Source organism: Ischnura elegans, chromosome 4 (assembly GCF_921293095.1).
Source record: "Ischnura elegans chromosome 4, ioIscEleg1.1, whole genome shotgun sequence".
In the NCBI taxonomy this organism is placed as follows: domain Eukaryota; kingdom Metazoa; phylum Arthropoda; class Insecta; order Odonata; family Coenagrionidae; genus Ischnura; species Ischnura elegans.
In genome coordinates this window covers 5,337,923-5,356,767 of record NC_060249.1, presented here as the reverse complement: position 1 = coordinate 5,356,767, position 18,845 = coordinate 5,337,923, and the positions used below count along the sequence as shown (strand labels likewise).

Genomic DNA, 18,845 nt, shown 5'->3' with positions numbered 1-18,845 from the left:
GACCCTTTAGAAGATACTAGAGAACGAATTGCGGGTTGCGTCACGGCAAGCAATTGAGCGTACTAACCAGGAAAGTGCAATTTTTTCAAACGTACTAACCAAATACTTTTACCTGTATTTGTCGGATGGTACCAGGACTGAGAGAGATCGCCGTACTAAAGAGGAAAACGTACTAAGGAGGATCGTACCAACCAAGTTCCACTGTATTCCCATAAACAGGTTTAGAATACCATATTTATATAAATGTTTAGAGTTTAAAATATCTTTAAAGATAATAGACACACATTCAAAGACTTTTATTCATGCCTAACATCTGTCATCCGAGGGGTTCGTAATGCATTGCCGGCAGTTAACGATTTTTCAAACCAGCCTAAAAACAATTATTGTGTCACCCATGCCCTTTTGTTGCTCATTCAAATAACAGGCTAGTGCTAATTAGAATACCATTTCATTGCTTGCGGAGTTTGTGAATGATAAATCATTACTGGCTTAAATTTAAAGTCCACTGAGGCATTAGCAGCTACGTGACACAGTCTTTAAATGCCTGACCCATTTTTCCTTCCCTGACAATGAATGAAAAAGATAGCATTCTTTTTCAAAAAATATCCTCTTGTCAACACTAAAAACTAGTTGAGGGGGGAAAGGAGCCACTTTCAATCACAGCTTGGAGTTCATCAGAAAATGTTACAGCGACTGCACTATCAACACTTGCAGATTCACCTGATATCGCCACACTGAAAATACCTGCCTGCCGTTTAAAATTCTGGAACCAACCAGAGCTTTCACTGAATGTCTCGGAGCGATTACCATCCTCGTCTTTTTGTACAGATTCACAATGAACTTTCCGTATGGGTTGACCGCTTGGTTGAAGTTGGTGCGGCTGAGGTCACTGATGTTTAACTTTGTCTTTATTCAGAAAGAGGCATCGTGAGTTTAAACTTACATGGAATATCGCTTTGACACTCTCCATTTTCAAAGCAATTGACCTCTTTCAATTACTCTTCTAGGTTTATGATTTTTCTTGTTGACTCTTGATTTTTCTACCCGCATTCCTATTTTTTGCAATTGCTCTCTTGGTTTATACTCTGTATGGCTCTATCAAAATTACCTTCGACTGCTGCACTGTATTCCTGAGATGCCGTGGGCCTACGACTGCTGGGAGGGAATGAAGCCATTGTGTTTGAGACTCTATAGCGGACCCTTTTCTGTGTTGATGTTATTCATATGCAACTCGGCCATCGCTCCATTTCTCCCCCATGAATACCAATGACCTTGAAGGCTTTAGCGTAGACCCATTACCTGGAAGTCAATTGCCCGATAACCTATGACGGCAAAAATTACGTCTCAAACCGTATTGCTAAAAAAAAAACTCATTTCCACTGGCTTGTGGCGTTACGTCGTTAAATCTCGAAGATTGTGCATGTGAGCCCCAGACATAGGGAACTCCAATCGTTGGTCACAAGCTGGTTCAGGGAAAGACTCCACAAACAAGAAATCAGCACACAAGAAACAATTATCAAAAATTTAACAGTTATTTTCAATCAATATCTATTTGAAGTAGAAGTATTCAAAATCAGAATTATTACAGAAAACAATGATGAAAACTAATGATCCCATAGGAAACATTACCAAACTAAGTACAAGCTGTATAATTTTGCTGAAACCACCCATGTCAGCCACGCCAGCCGTCCACCATGAGCACCCAAGCAAAAAGAGGCCTTGCGTACTCCAAAACGTGTCAGGGTGGAGGGGAGGGATTTTGCATAGGAGTGGAGGGGTAATAGGGCGATGTTCAATCAGCTGCGAATCTGCCCTCAAAAATCGCCCCTGTTGACTCGCAGCTCCGCCAAGCATCAATCATCCCTGCCGGGGAAGGAGGGGGGAACAGCGTGCAGGCCGGAATTTTCCCCTCAATCTTCTGGGTTGGAGACATCACTCAGAAATTCATTGGAATTCATGGAGGGGAGAGTCATAGTGGGATGAGGTGTTGGAGGGAGAGATAGTTGTGATAGGACTAAGGTAATACTTCTCACTCCAAGCTGCGAACTGGTGCCTCAGCACCCTTTCCCCTTGATTGCCAAGGAGTAGGTATTCCTCCGCCGTGTTAGCTATATAAGTGTTGCTCTCCAGGTATGGCTGGTTCAATGGCTGGTTCGGAGGCTGATTTCGGAGGCAGAGTTTCGGAGGCCGTCAAGGAGACGACATAAATTACTTCGGTAGGCCGGCTACCTGGACCCAATGACGAGTAATGCTTTTGGCCATATCACAGCAATGGATTTTGATTAATATATTGTAACGGTTAGCCACCAACCATTTTATTTTATGTTGTATGCTTTGTTTTGAACTCGCGGGCTATCGAATCGGATGATTCGATAGCATGGCTGGTTTTCGCACGCCGCCGTCCCTAGGGACGGCATAAAAAGGCGCGGCGGGTGAGGACCGAGGACAGAAAAAAGAGTGCAACGATGTTGTAGTGAGTGGTGAGTGAAACCAAGGAAAGGAAGTTCGACACGGCGGAGCCGTACGGACGCAGTAACGTCAAGGACAGAACGTAAAGTATCTGCACTCCATTCCCCCCCCCCCAGTGAAGACCCCCCCTCCTCGTATACAGTGAACACTGTTCGTGTGTGGGAAAAGGGATTTTTTTTTAATTTATCTGTGGTTGTTATAACTTGGTCCTTTCATTGTTCAACAATTCTTTTTTGATGCTATGATAAGTTGTTATTTCTGTATTGTAAGGTGGCTAACCGTCATTTCCATCCGAATCATCAGCGTATTTTACTCGTGGGCGAACCCCAACACCCACCTGGGATTTCAAAATTTTCCAATTTTTTTTATTTCTTGCAAATAACCACTTCCTTGGGACGTAGGCATCAGGGGAAGGGAGGACCCATTGAACGGGCTGGTTACAATATATAAACAAAAAATAAGATTTTAGGCAAGCAATACAATTAATATGCATAAAATAATACCAATTTCGTGTGTACTTGGTGCAAGTTCATGTTTTATGATGAGAGCTTTAAAGTTTTTAGATTAGGCTACACTGCGTTTTGATATTTCCCCGAGGAACGAATTTGTGCTATATCAAAATAATGCTATGTAAGGGATGGGTGTACTGTATAAGCGCGTGTAAGAGGCGCACCTTTTTTCCCAGATATTGCAGCCGAAAATGGGGGTGCGCCTCTTACACAAACTTCTTATCTTCCCCCCCTCCCCTTCACCGGTGGCAAGTTCAAGGGGAACTGAGTGGCCTTGGTTTTCAGCGTGAGTCAGTCATCTGAAACCCTGGGTCAAAATCAAGCGGCAGGCAGGGGAGTTTCTCCCTTAGTGACGTATTTTTAAAATGCTCCGGTTTGAATTTCTTGCAAGCATCGCGCCGTCAAGTCGGTACCCCAGAGGTGAACATTGAAAAGATCGCGCGGGGTGATTCGCTCCGGAGCGCGCTCTAAATTTATTGCCACGAGTGGGCATCCCGCGGCATTTATACTGCATATAGTAATATTGGTGTCAAAACCTGGGGTTGAAAAAAATCGAACGAGTGTGCTCATTGTTGGACTTAATGGTGGATAGAAGAAATCGGAAATGCTTATAAGTGAAGAGCGCTGAAGGAGAGGTCGAGGGGAAGAGGGCTCCCTCCCCTCCGTATTTAAAGCTACGAGCGAAGGAGCAAGGGAAGAACACGTCCGATCTTGCATGTGACGTCGTTGCCTTTAAAGCGAAGGAGCGAAGGCGCAGCAATGTGATATACGCAGTTTGCATTGCCTGGGTTTCCAGTCCATCTCGTCTTGTTTGAATGCGCTTATGCTACGCTTGTTTCTTCCGAAATTGTGCTGTTTGGACTATGTTGAATATTAGTAGCCTTATTTTAGCTATAAATCTTTGTGTCAATCAATTAGAGCTCAAAAAACTTAAATGCTGTAAGATATACGTTGCGGTAGGTCTAATTCTTTTTAGAACCTCGTGCGTGTCATACAATTGCTGAAAGATATCGGGATATCTTCGAGCTCAGAAGGTGACTCACGTAGCATTTGACCTCCAGAAACTCGGGGAATTGAACCTTGTAGACCGAAAAAGGTCAGTTGGTGGAATGGGGTAGGGATGAAACACGTTTCCATTGTTCCCCTGTGACTTGATATTTTCCTGTGGAGTCTCAGAAAGGAAAAAAACGGCAGAGGCATTAGCTGATGGAGAGCCGAGTGTAGTTCCGTTAGGCCCCTTGCACACACACCGATTTTGGACGGCCGGTAAAATATTGGCCGATATTTTACCGGCGAAGCGATGCTTGCACACACGCCGGATTTTTACCGGTCAAACGATATGTTGCTAAGTTTTTGAGCCGGCGTCGGCGATCCACAGTGACAATAGCCGGCAGCTAACCGGCATTTTGCCGGTGCCGGCGTGTGGTCGGTACGTGTGCAAGCTCCAATGCTCTCCCATTGTTCACTATTGGAATGTGGACGGCCGATATTTTACCGGCCGTCCTAAATCGGTGCGTGTGCAAGGGGCCTTAAATCTACGACGTGGTTATTATCCTACGGCGCTGAGATTGCCCTGATTGTTGTGCAATCTCTTGGGAAAGCTCATGCCATTTGCCTGTCGTGTTTTGCCATAAAATTTTCCACGGCTGCGATTCTATTGCAATACTCCTGCGAGAGCTTTTAAACAAAATTGTTCGTGAGTAGGACAAGCAACATAGAGCGATGGCGTATGCAAAGAGAGGATCGGAACTCTTTCTACTCCCTCTTATGCCGCCGCAGTTATCAAAATTTCCTCTTTCAAATAGTACTGAAAGAGGACATTTCGATAACTGTCGAAATTCCAGGCATACGTCTGCAACACCGCACGATAGGATAAAAAAAATGTCGCAAAATTTTTTTTCTTTATAGCTTCGATCCTCAAAATAGGGGTGCGCCCCTTACACAAGCTTATACGGTATTATTGAAATACATTGTAGCCTGTGTGTGTTAGCAGCGTAACCGATTCACTATCTCACATGTGAATTGTCAGACTATTTTGCTGTGAATTTGTATACGTGAAACAAATGAAATGGTGAAACTCTGTCACATTATCATGAAATAAAAGTTTCTTTTAACAATTAGTGCATGCCTTGTATATCTTTCACTGTCCAATGCTTTTCATAGATAATTGCCTAAAAGTTATTTTTCATTATCATATACAGTGCTTTTCTGGTTCTCTCTGAATTGGAATTATCTTTCCAAACCCCACTACTTACTTGAAAAGAACGCAGAGCAACAGATTATTTGTTTTTCACAGGAGTTAAGTGCTTTTATCTGTGATTAAGGCTCTCCAGCTATGTTTTCGTGATGGATTTTCAGCAGGAAGAGAATCGGACCAACGTAGGACGGAGGAGACTTCTCCGCTAATGCGGCGTTACAAATTCCACAGCATGGCTCGTAAGCTGACAATCGTTATCCTCTAATATTACAAGTTTCTCATATGTCTCGATTTTCTGCCGACGTATGGCAATAATTTGTCATAACAAATTCCATGAGGGCCGTGGCATCAATTTCAGGTGTACTATTCGAATGAGCAGCAGCATATCATCTATTTTTCTGATAACTAAAACATACGAAGTGAAACGCTTGTACTTCATCATCCCGATGTCGCATTTTTAGTACCTCAAGTTATAATCATGGCACAATAGCAAGAGGAAAACTTACTAAGAATAACAGCACATACACAAGTGGCGATGAGCAGCTAAATCCTCTCTCAAAACAATGTTTACATCATGCGCTCAGTGTATTTCCCTACTCCCGACAGCAGTTTAGGCACCTATGACGTCATGCATTGTTTTGGCAGAGCTTGGGTGTCTATGCGCAGTTATCGGCTCAGAGAAATTTTTCTCGATTTTGAATCAATTTTTTTACTTCTTTTGATGACACTTTAGATGACATAGAGAAACTTTAGTTATTTTTGCAAGCTAATATACACCCGTTTTACCTGTTCAAAATAGTTTTTAAAGCAATCGACAACCCATGCAATTGTATCTACTGACCACACCATGTTTTTGAGCGAGAGGCACATACAGTGGTGGCCATCTTCATTATTGGCTACACAAATCAATAGATCGTACAAGATCTCTGATGAAAAATCCCTCTATATGGAGGTAAAGCATCTCACAGCAACACTGCAGAAAAATAACTACATGATAGAATTAATCCTATAAGGAATCGTGAGGGATAAGGAAAAGCGACACCAAACCCCCAACAGAAACCATCGAGATGAAGACAGAATGAGGGGAAGAATAATCACACAACTTGTATGTCACCATGCCTTTCATTGCCGGAATGTCAGACAAAATTGCAAAAACACTAAAAAAGTTTCTATCATCTGATGCGGAAGAAAACCCGAGAGAAATGAAGAGATCAAACCATCACCATGGAAAAATCACTCTAAAAAAATGTAATACTTTGGTTATTAGGAACTTGTGAAATTCAAAGTCAACTTTATAATAATGAGAGTCTACTCTAGTCCTCAGCCCAGAAACACAAGATGCAAAGGTAATAACAAGAGTGAATCCACAACTGGCAAATACATTACCAGATTGAGCTGATCATCAGGGGGACATTTCTCCATGCAGAAGGTGAGTTGGTTGAAAGCGGGAGCAGACCTCTCTGCGACAGGCAATCCATCCAAACACGGCAAGAGCAGCCTCTTGTCAAGGAGACGCAAGCAGCCAATGGCATTCAGCCGAGCCTCCAGCTGCCTACGCTTTGCCCTCAATGCTCTGCGCTCCTCCAACTGGGCCTTCATCCCTCTCAATGCCTCATCCAGGCTGCTCATGATGGCCTGTTGTTGCAACAACCATTACTTGACAAGAACGCATTCAAATTATTTGGAATATTCGCATGACCACAGCTGAGGATTTCCACAAATTTATTTATTTTCAGGAGGAGGATCATTTCTAGGATTACATGCAGCAAACCTACAAGCCTACAAATGTAATATGATATCTCCAGGCCAGAGCAACAAGGGATATGAAAGAGGGCGAAGCTATGGTGATCCTAGCAGGGGTACTTGTGCCTCTGCTGAGGCTGAAGTTTGAGGTTGTAACCTCCCCAGAAATATTCAACAACTCAGAAAATCGAAAATGTTATCAGAAATCAGGCCTAATCTCGAAAGTTCAGAGAATATTCAATTTAAGAGATTTTTCAAGGGAGGAACACTTTAACCTTGAAGTGTTCCTCCCAGATATATAGGAGGCTGCTCTAACTGCCTCAGTCAAATTCCCAAACTACGCCCAAATACACAATAATATAAAAAAATTGGAGGCAAAACAAAGTGAGACAAATGGGCAGATGTTTGTATGTACCACCCGGCAATCAAGGTCACTTTAATAACCAGCATTTTGGCAGAGGTTTTACCATCAAATTGATGACTTAAGTGAGCCTTACCATGGGATGAATGGGAACTCACCATCACTTCCTCACGCAGCTGTCCCAAAGGATCTCGTATCTTTCCGACAGCTTTATCCAGTCCTACGAGGCTGCTCGAGAGACCAACAAAGTCAGCGTAGTCATGGTCAATGAGGTCAAGTGTTGCTGAGCGAAGCACTTTGAGGTATGAGCCTAAATCATCTCGCATCGTCTCCAGGGTCGCTCTACCTCTCTGCTCTTGGAGAAACAGGTCGGCTGAAAAGTGAGCCTGCAAACAAGTTTTTGGATTAACACAATGCAAAGGATTAAACTAGATTAAATATTTACACACGGGGCTTCAAACACTTGAGTGGTAAAGGGTCGCGAAAAGTAGGAGCTTTACAGTGAGTGGTGTCACAGCAGTAGGAGCAAGAATAGCTGAGGGTGGTGAGTAGAGCTCTCAGGAAGATCAAAAGCGAGGAAAGGAATGAGAAGGTCCACTGAGATGAGGTTCAAACAATGAGAAAATGAATTCTTGGTGAGCAGCACTGCCCATTTCAGATGAAATAAAGGATATCACAAGATTACAAATCCCCAAACAAAAATCTTCATTTCCCCTCTTCACTTTTTCACACTCTCCTTTAAGTAAGTCATTACATGCCATTTTTTAAAGAACAAGAGCCAGTAACTTACATAGTGCAAAAAATATGCTTGAATTCTTTCTAAACATTAATTTTTTACAATAAAGACATAGCAAAACAGTAACTTAATTTCAGTCAAATATGGTGGCAAAATTAGATTGATACATCAAAGGGTATGTATAGGCAAGTGAGGGGGGTGGGAAAGAAAAAAACCATTACGGTAATGGGTGCATTTCAGCAAAATTCAAGATGTAACAAGTAATATGAAGTTGAAAAGGGAACGAGGGAAGGTGGGGGTGAGAAGTGGGAGCGGATAGGGCATGTATGTACAAAGGAATATGTGGAAGTGGGTCTAAAAACCACAATATATGTATATGTGCCATAATTCAGTCACTGACATGAATCTAGATGATGCAGCACTACAACAAAATTGGCCATCCAAAATTATATAGATGAGAAATTAATATTTTGTAATTTTAAAATGAAGGAATTTCACCAAGTAATGCCTCAAACTAATGATTATGTTGAAAAATTAGTCCTCGAGAGTATTAAAAAGGATACTGAGAGCCTAAAGAATATCTCTAACAAAGAAAAGCTCAGCTAACTGCAGTATTATCCGAAAAAAAAAACTCCTATAAAAAAACATGCTCAGGTGTTTTCCCTCAAACTTTCACTATGAATTGTCATCTTAGGGCCTACATCTCTCATTAAGGTAAAGCCATTTCTTACAACTAACATCCCATTCCACATGGATGATGCACAAGCCATATTTAGCATTAAAGGCAGGGTGCATGAAAGAGTGTAATGCTTATGGTAATCCTTCATGAACAAATAGTAATAATAAAAAGGAAGAGAGCAATTCCAAAGGCTTAGCATATTCAAAAATGCCTTCTTCACTTGTAAACTGGAAAAATTGATTTTTACATGCTCCTGTTTCCCATATTTAACAAATTAATTTTAACACAGATTATTCCATTCACTTTCTTCTGCAGATTGTTCCACCCTCTTCCCCTTCTCCACCCAATAAAGTTAATAAAAATGTAAAAAATGAATGCACAACAAACCATTTTGAACTATTTTGCATCTTGAAGATGATGTAAAAGAAAATTAAAAACCTAGGTCGAGAATAGAAGATGACAATTGCATGTGTTTCTTTCAACAGGGAATAATTCTGTAAACATGAACTGCTCAGCTCTAATTCTATTATTAATACAAACTATTGTTTACCCTCCATTGATTTCAACTGGTACATTCCACAGCATAACTATTAGAAGAAGTTCACAGCAATCACTTGGAGCAATGAACTCATTAATTCATAAAAATTGAAGGGGGTGGTTTAAAGGTACTATAGATCAAATATTTCAGTTATTGACTTTAGATTTGAAAATAATACTACCAGACTATGCGGCAAATCAGTTGAATGGTCTAATTTGCTAGCTTCAAAATTGTATGCTTCAATGTTGTATCTAAAACACAAATTGTGTATTGTTCTTTGTCCTATACTTCGACACACTCAAATTTCCAACTTTGGAGTCCTGGGACTCCCTGATTAACTTTTGTAAATCTCTGCTAATATGTACTATGTCAATCCACTGAATATGAAAAAAGCAGAATCTTTACCCTAAAGGAAAAGATATATTCTGAGAATGTTCTTAAACTTGCTGCTCATGTTCGCAACCTCTACTCCCTGTTAAAAAATGGTAAACATGAATTAATTCCCAGTTACAAAGTACTCAGGAAAGACCTTAAATTTATTGTAAATAAAGAACGTATGATTAAAATTGATACATACATAAAATATTCAAACATTATAAAGACTTCATGGAAAGTGATCAAAGATAACACAAAATCCTCCTGTGGAACTCTGACCCCCTCCACAACCTTCTTCCATGACACTCCCTGTTCTGATCCATCAATCACTGCAGACAACTTCAATAAACAATACTGTCACTCACTTTCAACCCTGAAGTCCATCATTGACATCAGAGTAGTCAACCCCAAACAGAGCATTTTTCTCTTCCCAACCAACGCAACTTGAAATTATTCACATTATTTACTCCAATAAAAATAGTTAGCCAGCAGCTGATGAGCAGCTACTGATGGTATACCCACGCCTATTATTTTGCATATTGCGAAAGTCATTGCTGGTTCCCTTTCTGACATATTTAATACCTTCATATGCACTGAATTGTTGAGGCCTTTACTTAGAATTCCATTATATGGTTGGAAGGAAATTACTTTGCTTTTCTACAAAACACACACTTTATTGCCGACTAGTTTCGGTTACACTGTACCATTTTCAAGACTAGTGATACACATAAGAATTTGCCGGGATATATACTCTCTGGTCGGGTGATTGAAGGGGAGAGGGGAGGGGTAAGTGACGGTAAGGGTGAAGGTGGGAAGGGATAGGGGAAAAAACCAGAGGTAGTTACAGAGAGGAGCGTGGGTTGGCGTCACAAGGATTTTTTGGGGTGTAATAGTGGAATGTCTAGGAGGGGGGAGTGGAAAGGGAAAAGGTGGTCATTAGCAATGGTTTCCTCTTTACAATTTTTAAAATTTCCAACTGTTCTCTGATGTCCAGCTGTGTTCCTTTCTTGACTCGGTGCAGCAATTCCGGGATAAAATTCCGGCGAGAGGTGGCAACCCCAACACTGGTCCTTACCACAGGGGTGTCTATATTCCACCTTGTAAAAACTAAGCTGTTAAAATTACATGAACCATAATGTGGAAGAAAATATGTATTATACTTGTTATTATACCCCACTAACCAGTAGCATACAGTACGGTGAGATAATGCAAGCTCCAATATTGTTTAATCACATAAATACAACCTTATCTCTCCTATACATCATGTAATTTCTGTCTCGAAAAAGATGCCATTTTATTCCATCGTTCAAGAATAAGAATTTTTTAGAAAAAGGAATGCCGGACTCATGACATATTTTCCTCAGGATCTTTGCTCATACATTAATGATTACTTTAAACTGTATTCTGAGTCTGTATTCGCATGGCCTTTCCCTGTGGATGATGACAATGAAAAACGGTACAAGCAAGATTTTTTGTAAATTTTATATATTTACAGCTCTTGAAAGTGACATTTTCACGTATCTCTTATAAAGATATTCAAGAGATCCACATTGTAGTAATAGAGCAGAAATGACTTCTTGAACAGCAAAAATATTCTGTAAAGCTAGATTAAATCTAGGCAATCATTTTATGTAAGTTACCCTCTGCTAGGCAACTTCAAACACATTTTTTTCTTTTGTTGTAGATCTTTTAAGTATATCCAGTTCTTTGGTATATAACTCATCAAAGTTAAGTGATCATGGCTAATGAAGAAAAAGCACCCAAAAGAGGTAGGCCATGGACAGCACCAGAGAGTATCATTTGTGCTCGAACAATACGTAGGCATGCTCATGAGGAAGTAGAGGCTTGTGTCAACTCAATTAATTCTTATGCTAAAGAGGAAACTGGTGCTGCTGATGGTTGTTTTCCCCAGGATATTCATGTCCTGTACACTCAAGTGGTCCTTCAAGTGATTCTGGTAGCCATTGCCAGGAGTCTGAATATGATTATACAGTATTAGCAGTAGAAGCAGAACCAGCTACCATGTCAGGAGTGGAAAATTGTACATGGTAATTGGAACTATGACTGTGAAAAGTGCATTGGCTGCCACTGATGAATGTATGCATGATGATAATGGAGATTGTACCCACTGCTTGAATTTGCTAATTAGAGGACAGAGTATCCAGTAGTGAGATTGATATCCTTTTAGATGCTGAGCATAGTGAAGAAGAGGAGGCAATCTAGGGAAATGATGTTCCACTCAACCATGTCATGAAGAATGACTTGACCAACATAGTCCTCAAGCACAACATGATGCATGATGACGTATGATATATGTACTAGGATTTCTCAGGAAGTATAAATGTGGAATGATGCCCTAGTACCCAAAAACTCTTCTCCGCACACCCAAGGGCACCATGACACGATCTGTTCCTCCGGGTGAATACTGGCACAGTGGTGAGACCAAACTGATTCAAAAGCATGTTGACGTTTCTGATGCCTTCTCAGTGGAGCTTACATTCTCTGCTGATGGACTTCTCTCTCAGCAAGTCTTCAAACAGCAGTTTTTGGCAGCAGCTTCTGTTCTCCTTTAATAATTCTCCTCAATTAAAAATGCATCATAGTTTCCTTATTTGTTTGAGTGAATTACAATTATCCATTTAAATATTACAGGAGCGTGCCCTGGCTCAACTTGGTGGGAGTGATCTAGGATCAGGTATTAGGAGTCTGTTGAGGAAGGTCATGTGCAACAGTGTATAGGCACAATACAGTTGGATGGGTGGTCGTGGAAAGAGGTTGATGGAGAATTAACCTTTTAAAAAAATTCTCCTATGTAAGAATTTGTTGACAGACTTTAAATATTAAAGCTTTGGAATGTTTCATTGCAATTGCTTTGCAGGTGCTGTACGCCAGAATGCAGGGTGTAAAGGTGTGACAGAAAATCAGATTGTAGCCATCGCTCGTAAATGGCAGAGTTTAGCTCCTCCGCATGGGCTGAAAAGGAGCTATGCTCATTAACTTTTAAAGTGCTATGGGCTTTAAGTAGATTAGGGTGTGTCCTTGCTCCAGGGACAAATTGAGTAAATAATTCTGTAAAGATGTAAAGGAATGTTCTTTTGCATACTTTATCAGAAAACTAATCCATTAATTTTGAGTGTGTCCATGAGTGCGTGTATAAAAAATATCTATACTAAAGTATCTAAAAGTTATCTTCTATCCAACAATTGTTTCTTTTGGTTACAGGAGAAAGGAAGATGCAGAAGAGGGTGATAATAGATCAGCAGCAATGGATTGAGCAGAAATAGAGCCATTGCTGCTCCCCTTAGCATCCCAAATTGTTATTTTATGAAAAATAAATTTTTGTGTAATTATATCTTCTTCTTTCTTTGATAAGCTATTCAAGTTGTACCATTCATTTTCCCTCACTGACTTTGGAGAAATAGACAAGTGACATACTCGTCTAATTTGGTTTCAAGAGAACTAAAACGACCACATCTGAGGCTTGCAAATAAATTTTATTTTTAGAGATCTCTCCAGATAGATATATCCATTGGACATGAGACATCTACTAGATAAAGTATAGCTATTAATTAGACATCTATACTTTAGATATCTATTATAGACATGCTGTTGTTTTGACAATAATATATCTAATAGATATCTACGGCAGATGTCTATTAGATAACTATTTATCTATATGTAGATATCTTTTAGATACCTAATAGACGTTTATTTTCTGTGTGGGGATGGTCTACTACAATTAGTAAAGTATCCGCAAATCAATAATTTTTCCGAAGATCTACAGGTCTGCTAAAGTAAATATGTAATGAACAAAAAAACTCATTAATATGTATGTTAATGCTAACGAATGACTTAAATCTAAAGTTATGGTTGATTTCTCAAGGAATGATCGAGACGATGATTCCTCAAAATGAATTGGAAACAAGGCACTTTTCTCACCTGGACAAAAACATTGCCATCGAAGCACAAATCGACGGAACTGATAGGTAATGAGTAGCCCTCCATTTCCTTTGCCATTTCATGCAGTTGCAGAGATCTAAATCATCAGGTTATTCCAATCTCCGTGTACATACAACTGTGTAAATGCGATCAAACTAACCGAAACCCAGCTATTACCGATAGGATGCAGAAATCATCTGATATTTGAACTCATCATCTCAAACTCCACAAAAACAAGACACCACAAATCACAGAGATTACCGAAGTTTTAACACAAAAACCCATACCATTGACGACGGAAATCAATCATCTACCAATGACGAAAAAGTAATAACACAAATAATTGTGATACCCGGTCGCACTGTCACCAACAACCCTTCACCCACGGCAGCGACACTCCACGTTAAAAACCGGGACTTTCCTATTCTCCCCACCCCACCTCCAGAATATCGTGAGGAGCTGTGATTGGTCGAGAATACAGCCGGCAAGGAGGGCTTTTTGAATTGATTTACCTGCAGGTCCCAGTACCGTCCACCAATATAAACCACTTTTACCAAATAAATTCAGGTAGAGGAGAATAAATGTAATAAAACACTTAAATGCTGTAATATTTTAATGAAAAATTCATTTATTTAAACAATAAATTCTGAAATTACCACAAGTATAACAACACTTTACAAAATTGCATTCAAAAGCAGATAATGAACTTAGAACATTAATTAAAACAACAAATTTTGAACCATATCAACACCAAATACACCATAATTAACGACGATAATGTCGTTTAAAAATGAACATTAAGAGTACATTGTACTGTACCATTCATGAAAGAAATATTTAAAGAAACTTATGATATGATTACACACTACTTGACATTTCACTATCAGAGAACTCCTATTAGAAATATTATTCCATGTACATCAGAGGTGTCATGGTGCCAAATGCACCATAACGCCGTTCCGGCACTGGTTAACAACCCTTTTTCAATTTTAAGTTTCAGTTTTCAAGCTTAACCCTTCATCAATTTTGTTGCTTCAAAATTTCGAATGCATACATTCATAATCAAAACAACATTTATACTAAAATGTCAAGAATAACAATGGATAAAAACACATAGAGTAATATTTCTAACAAAAAGTTAAGGTAAGTGCGCTCCGGCACTTCTAATTTTACCATGACCACACTGATGTACATCATTAATTTGTAGTAGCTCTCCTACACAATATTAGCATAAAGCAATAATTTGCCGTTGTGCATGTTTAAATATGGATACAATAATAACATAGGAGTTTCATTTTATATACTTTGACAAAATGTGTATGTTGTAATAGAGATTTCTCAGGTTCAATCACAGGTAAGATGCTCCACGTCTCCTTCCACCATTTTTATGAGCAACTCATCGATTGCCCTCAGGGATTCAGGAATCCAATGCCATCCTGATTCTCAAGATGCTGATATGGCAACCACAGTAATCTGTATAAAAATCTGGGGCACAATCAGAATGGCATTGGATTCCTGAATCCCTAATGACAATGGACGCATTGCACATAGAAATGCTGAAAGAGGATATGGAGCATACTACCCAGTTTGAAACCCAAGAATTATTAACAGCCATTAAACATACGGAAAAAACTAAGCATTACTTCAAATGTGCATCTATTGACCATCCAAATTAGTTCAACGTGGAAACTATGGAATTCTGTGCTTCTAATACAGCATGCTTAGCAAAATATTAATTGAAATTGAGCTTCATTGGAAACCCTCAACAGATGAAAGTGAGCAAAATCTTGGAATGAAACATACACAGTAGCACTTTCACTATAATATTACATGTCAACAGTATGAGACACAAAAAGCAAAATTAAAAGCTGCCACTTACACAAATATTATAAGGGATTCAAAGAAATCTAAAAACACTTTCACTTTGCAACAAAAGCATTGTACATAAATACCAAATAAGTCATTGAATTGTGTTTATCTGCAACACCATCCACTGCATCTCTTATACTCAGATATACTCTCAGCATATTTCAAGCAATTTCTACTGGGCAACAACTGTTGAAGCCCCCTTCATCACCCAAAGCCATGGTAACTGAATGTGTGACTATCTCCTCCATGCCTGTCACCCATGTACTCAGGGTTCATCCTTTTTCTACCATGTCATTAACAAATGCACTGCATGTGCTCACATGTGTATCAAGTATTGTCAACAGTGCCAGATCTTGCACAGATGCAGATCGAAGGAAACTAAGTTTAAACATCATCAAAGATACTGTGAATGAATGATACAGGAAACTCAAAAACAATTCAATGACACTTATCCTAAATGTTAATTGAGTCAGGACAAATGGACCAATATTCTTGATTACAACATCTCACAGTACTGATCACTCAATTGTTTCCATCTCAATTTTGATGGGCACATGATACACATTACTGGGTGCCACAAGTGCATTCAAAAGCCATTCCAGTGAACCATTGTTCATTAAAACCCTCCAGTTTAGAGTTCATTTAATTTTGGGCACATTTTTACATTGTGAGTGTAGCGTGTTGTTTGCATTAGCTGGAAACTTAAAATTGAAATGCATTTTAAGTGGTGCGTCGACAACTGGGTCATTTGCAACTTAAAATTAAACAAAGATCTTTGTTTAAATTTAAGTTGTCTTAAAAAGGCATAGGAAAGACTCATGGAAGAGAAACTTGGTGAGACAGTGTATCTGTTGTTGGTACACATGCATCATAGTTCCATGTGTGTGTAAGCAGGCTTAATTATGAGATATGTAACCTAGATTATTTGGGCGGCAAGGACATCGAAAATGCAGATCGTTTTAGAAATTTGGAGTAAAATCCCATGGTCATCATAAAAAACAATACAAATTGATTCCAAATAAAGTGATGGCCGGCCTCGGTGGCGGCGGGGTAAAGTCCTCGCCTGCCAATCCGAAGGTCGCGGGTTCGAGTCCCGCCTGGGTAAGTTACCCTTATCCAGGGCATGGATGTTTGTGATTGTTAAAATGTTATCAACCCCGATGTAAAGGCCGAGCAGTGCTGTTTTCGGTGGTGTGTGAAATAAATAAATAAAATAAATAAATGTTGTAATCAAGAAGAAAAAGAATAATAAAAGGGAACCCCCCTTAAGCACATAAATTAATTCAAAAGTGAAAACCCAACCCCCATAAAGACGATAATCCCTTCATGTAATTAATATTTCCCACCCCTCTTTTTGCAATAGTATTCAAGAACCAAGGTATGAATGACTTCCATTGCCTCAGTTGGTTAACAGCGCTTACCGCTAAGGTAGCTGTTGACACTGTTGCACCATGAATGGCAATGAATGACAGTAACTCAGAAGTGTCGGCTGCCTGGGGTTCAACACCGCTACCAGCTGAAAAGAATTAATTTATTTTATTGTATTTTAATTAAGTGGTACAGAAGGACTGCCAATTTAAAGTGCACATGTAACAACTAAGAGTTAACTAGGTAAATTATTAATTACAATTTTAAATAAAACAAAAATGTAAAAACAAACATTTACCCATCTATATAGTCATTCATGCATTAAATATTTTGATGCCAAATGAGTCAAATTTTTAATTGTCAACGAAAACAGATCAATATCACCTGGGAGAGAATTTATTAGAAAAGAAAGTATCGAATCGAGAGCACTTAAAGAGCAGAATTATCAGCAATTCACCAAGTGTATTTATTTGCACACATCATGTCACTCAAGTTTATTCAGGAATGACATGCCCCTACAAAATTAAAGACGGCCCAGCTGTCATGCATTGCTGTAGGTGGAAAAAACCCCAGCACTGAGAACGGTGTCTCAAACCGGAATTTTCCCACTTCCACAAGTGCGACGACCCTGCATTCCAGTAATCCGCTAAAGGCGTTCTCGATGTCCTCTTTGTCTATCTTTTGCACCCTTCTTCATATGGTTGGGCCCCGGCGCCCCATTGAGGGATTAGCGAGGGTGAGGCGTGGAGGAAGGGTTGCTGGGGCAAAACCCTTTGAAGGGCGCAAGAAGGCATGTCATAAATGAGAAAGGGTAGATGGAAGGACATCCTCAGTAAGAAGCGGTAGAGTGTTTTGGCAAGGCAGTGTGAGGGCTGCGAAGAAAATTTAATGGAGGGGAAAACAGCTAGAAATGACATTATGAATAAAAGAATTTCGGAGCCGGAGAATACACTTTTCAGAAACTAACATCGGCATTAAGATGGAGGACATCACTCTCAATACGTCTCCTTGCCAGTAGAATTATGCATAGATATCAGTTACAGTATCTCTGAATGATCATCCCACTGTTATATAAAACAACTTGAGAAAGCAACAATTCCAATGAATGTCTTAGCATGGAAAAATGAACTATAGACCTAAATTAGTCAAAAATCGTCACCGTTCTGAATGGAAGAGACTTGCAGTCATACTGTACTGGGATAATGTATCACGGAAAAACGATGTCAATGTAAACATGAAAATTCACTGCAACGAATACAAAATACGATGCTATTTGGACTGATGTCACATGTGCTTTATCTCAACATTTGATACGCATTTTTGTTCACTTGGCGCTAATTTCTTACGACTTACTACCTTGCCGAAATTATATGTTAGATGTAGGTGACATATGACGTCTTATTACGTGACACAGAAAACTTCTTTCGTAAATCGAAACAGGTGATGTGTTTAACATGACCCAGCACATGCTATAACAATTATAATTCCGATCATTTTGAGGTATGAACGTATCTATAAGACACGTTGAAACTTCGCGTTTAAACCCTAAGATTTGAAAAAACTCCCACAACTGCCACTTGTGTGAATATTACATGAAATATGGAATAAAAGGTCCTTACCGAAAACGGAGTTTCTTGTTTTCTCCCAAATCAGGGACACAGCATCGGGTCCAAACCATTCTCCCTGTAAGTTGAAATAGAATTTACTACGGACATCACAAGCCGATTATATCTTTCATTCAGTGGGCTATCCGTAGATTAACCTTTCACTTACCTCGTATCCAATAAACACCAAACGCCAAAACCTGATTAGCCAAGTTAAAATAATTATCTTGCGCTGTCAACCGGCACAAATCACCACGTGTCAAAACTGCAACGGTCTGTTTATATTTGAATTGTTTCAAAGAGTGACAAGTTCGCCCACGATTCGGCGGTGGGGGAAGGTGGCGGGTGGTGGGGGGTATCGCCGCGCGCATCCTTCTCGTGAGTATACGCCCAAGGACGTTGTGGTCAGCTCTCATTGGCTCATGAGACGGTCCTCACCCCCCCATCTCTGTGCGGGG

The 18,845-nt window shown here is 39.7% G+C and overlaps 1 protein-coding gene and 1 long non-coding RNA gene across 2 annotated transcripts in view; both read right to left on the bottom strand.

The window, feature by feature from the left end:
* Window positions 1-13,918, bottom strand: part of LOC124157015 (conserved oligomeric Golgi complex subunit 2) — a 113,570-nt gene extending 99,652 nt beyond the window's left edge. Inside the window, exons 1-3 of the mRNA XM_046531480.1 lie at window positions 13,547-13,918; window positions 7,438-7,665; window positions 6,562-6,810 (exon numbers count right to left, since the gene is read on the bottom strand). Of these exons, the coding sequence (XP_046387436.1) occupies window positions 6,562-6,810; window positions 7,438-7,665; window positions 13,547-13,624 (555 nt within the window). The 5' untranslated portion in view covers window positions 13,625-13,918. The remainder of the gene's footprint in view (window positions 1-6,561; window positions 6,811-7,437; window positions 7,666-13,546) is intronic.
* A 486-nt stretch (window positions 13,919-14,404) lies between these two features.
* On the bottom strand, window positions 14,405-18,845 carry LOC124157016. Its single transcript, XR_006864514.1, has 3 exons — window positions 18,557-18,845; window positions 18,403-18,466; window positions 14,405-16,931 (listed from the first exon to the last, which is right to left on the bottom strand). It is a non-coding gene; the product is annotated as an uncharacterized LOC124157016 (long non-coding RNA).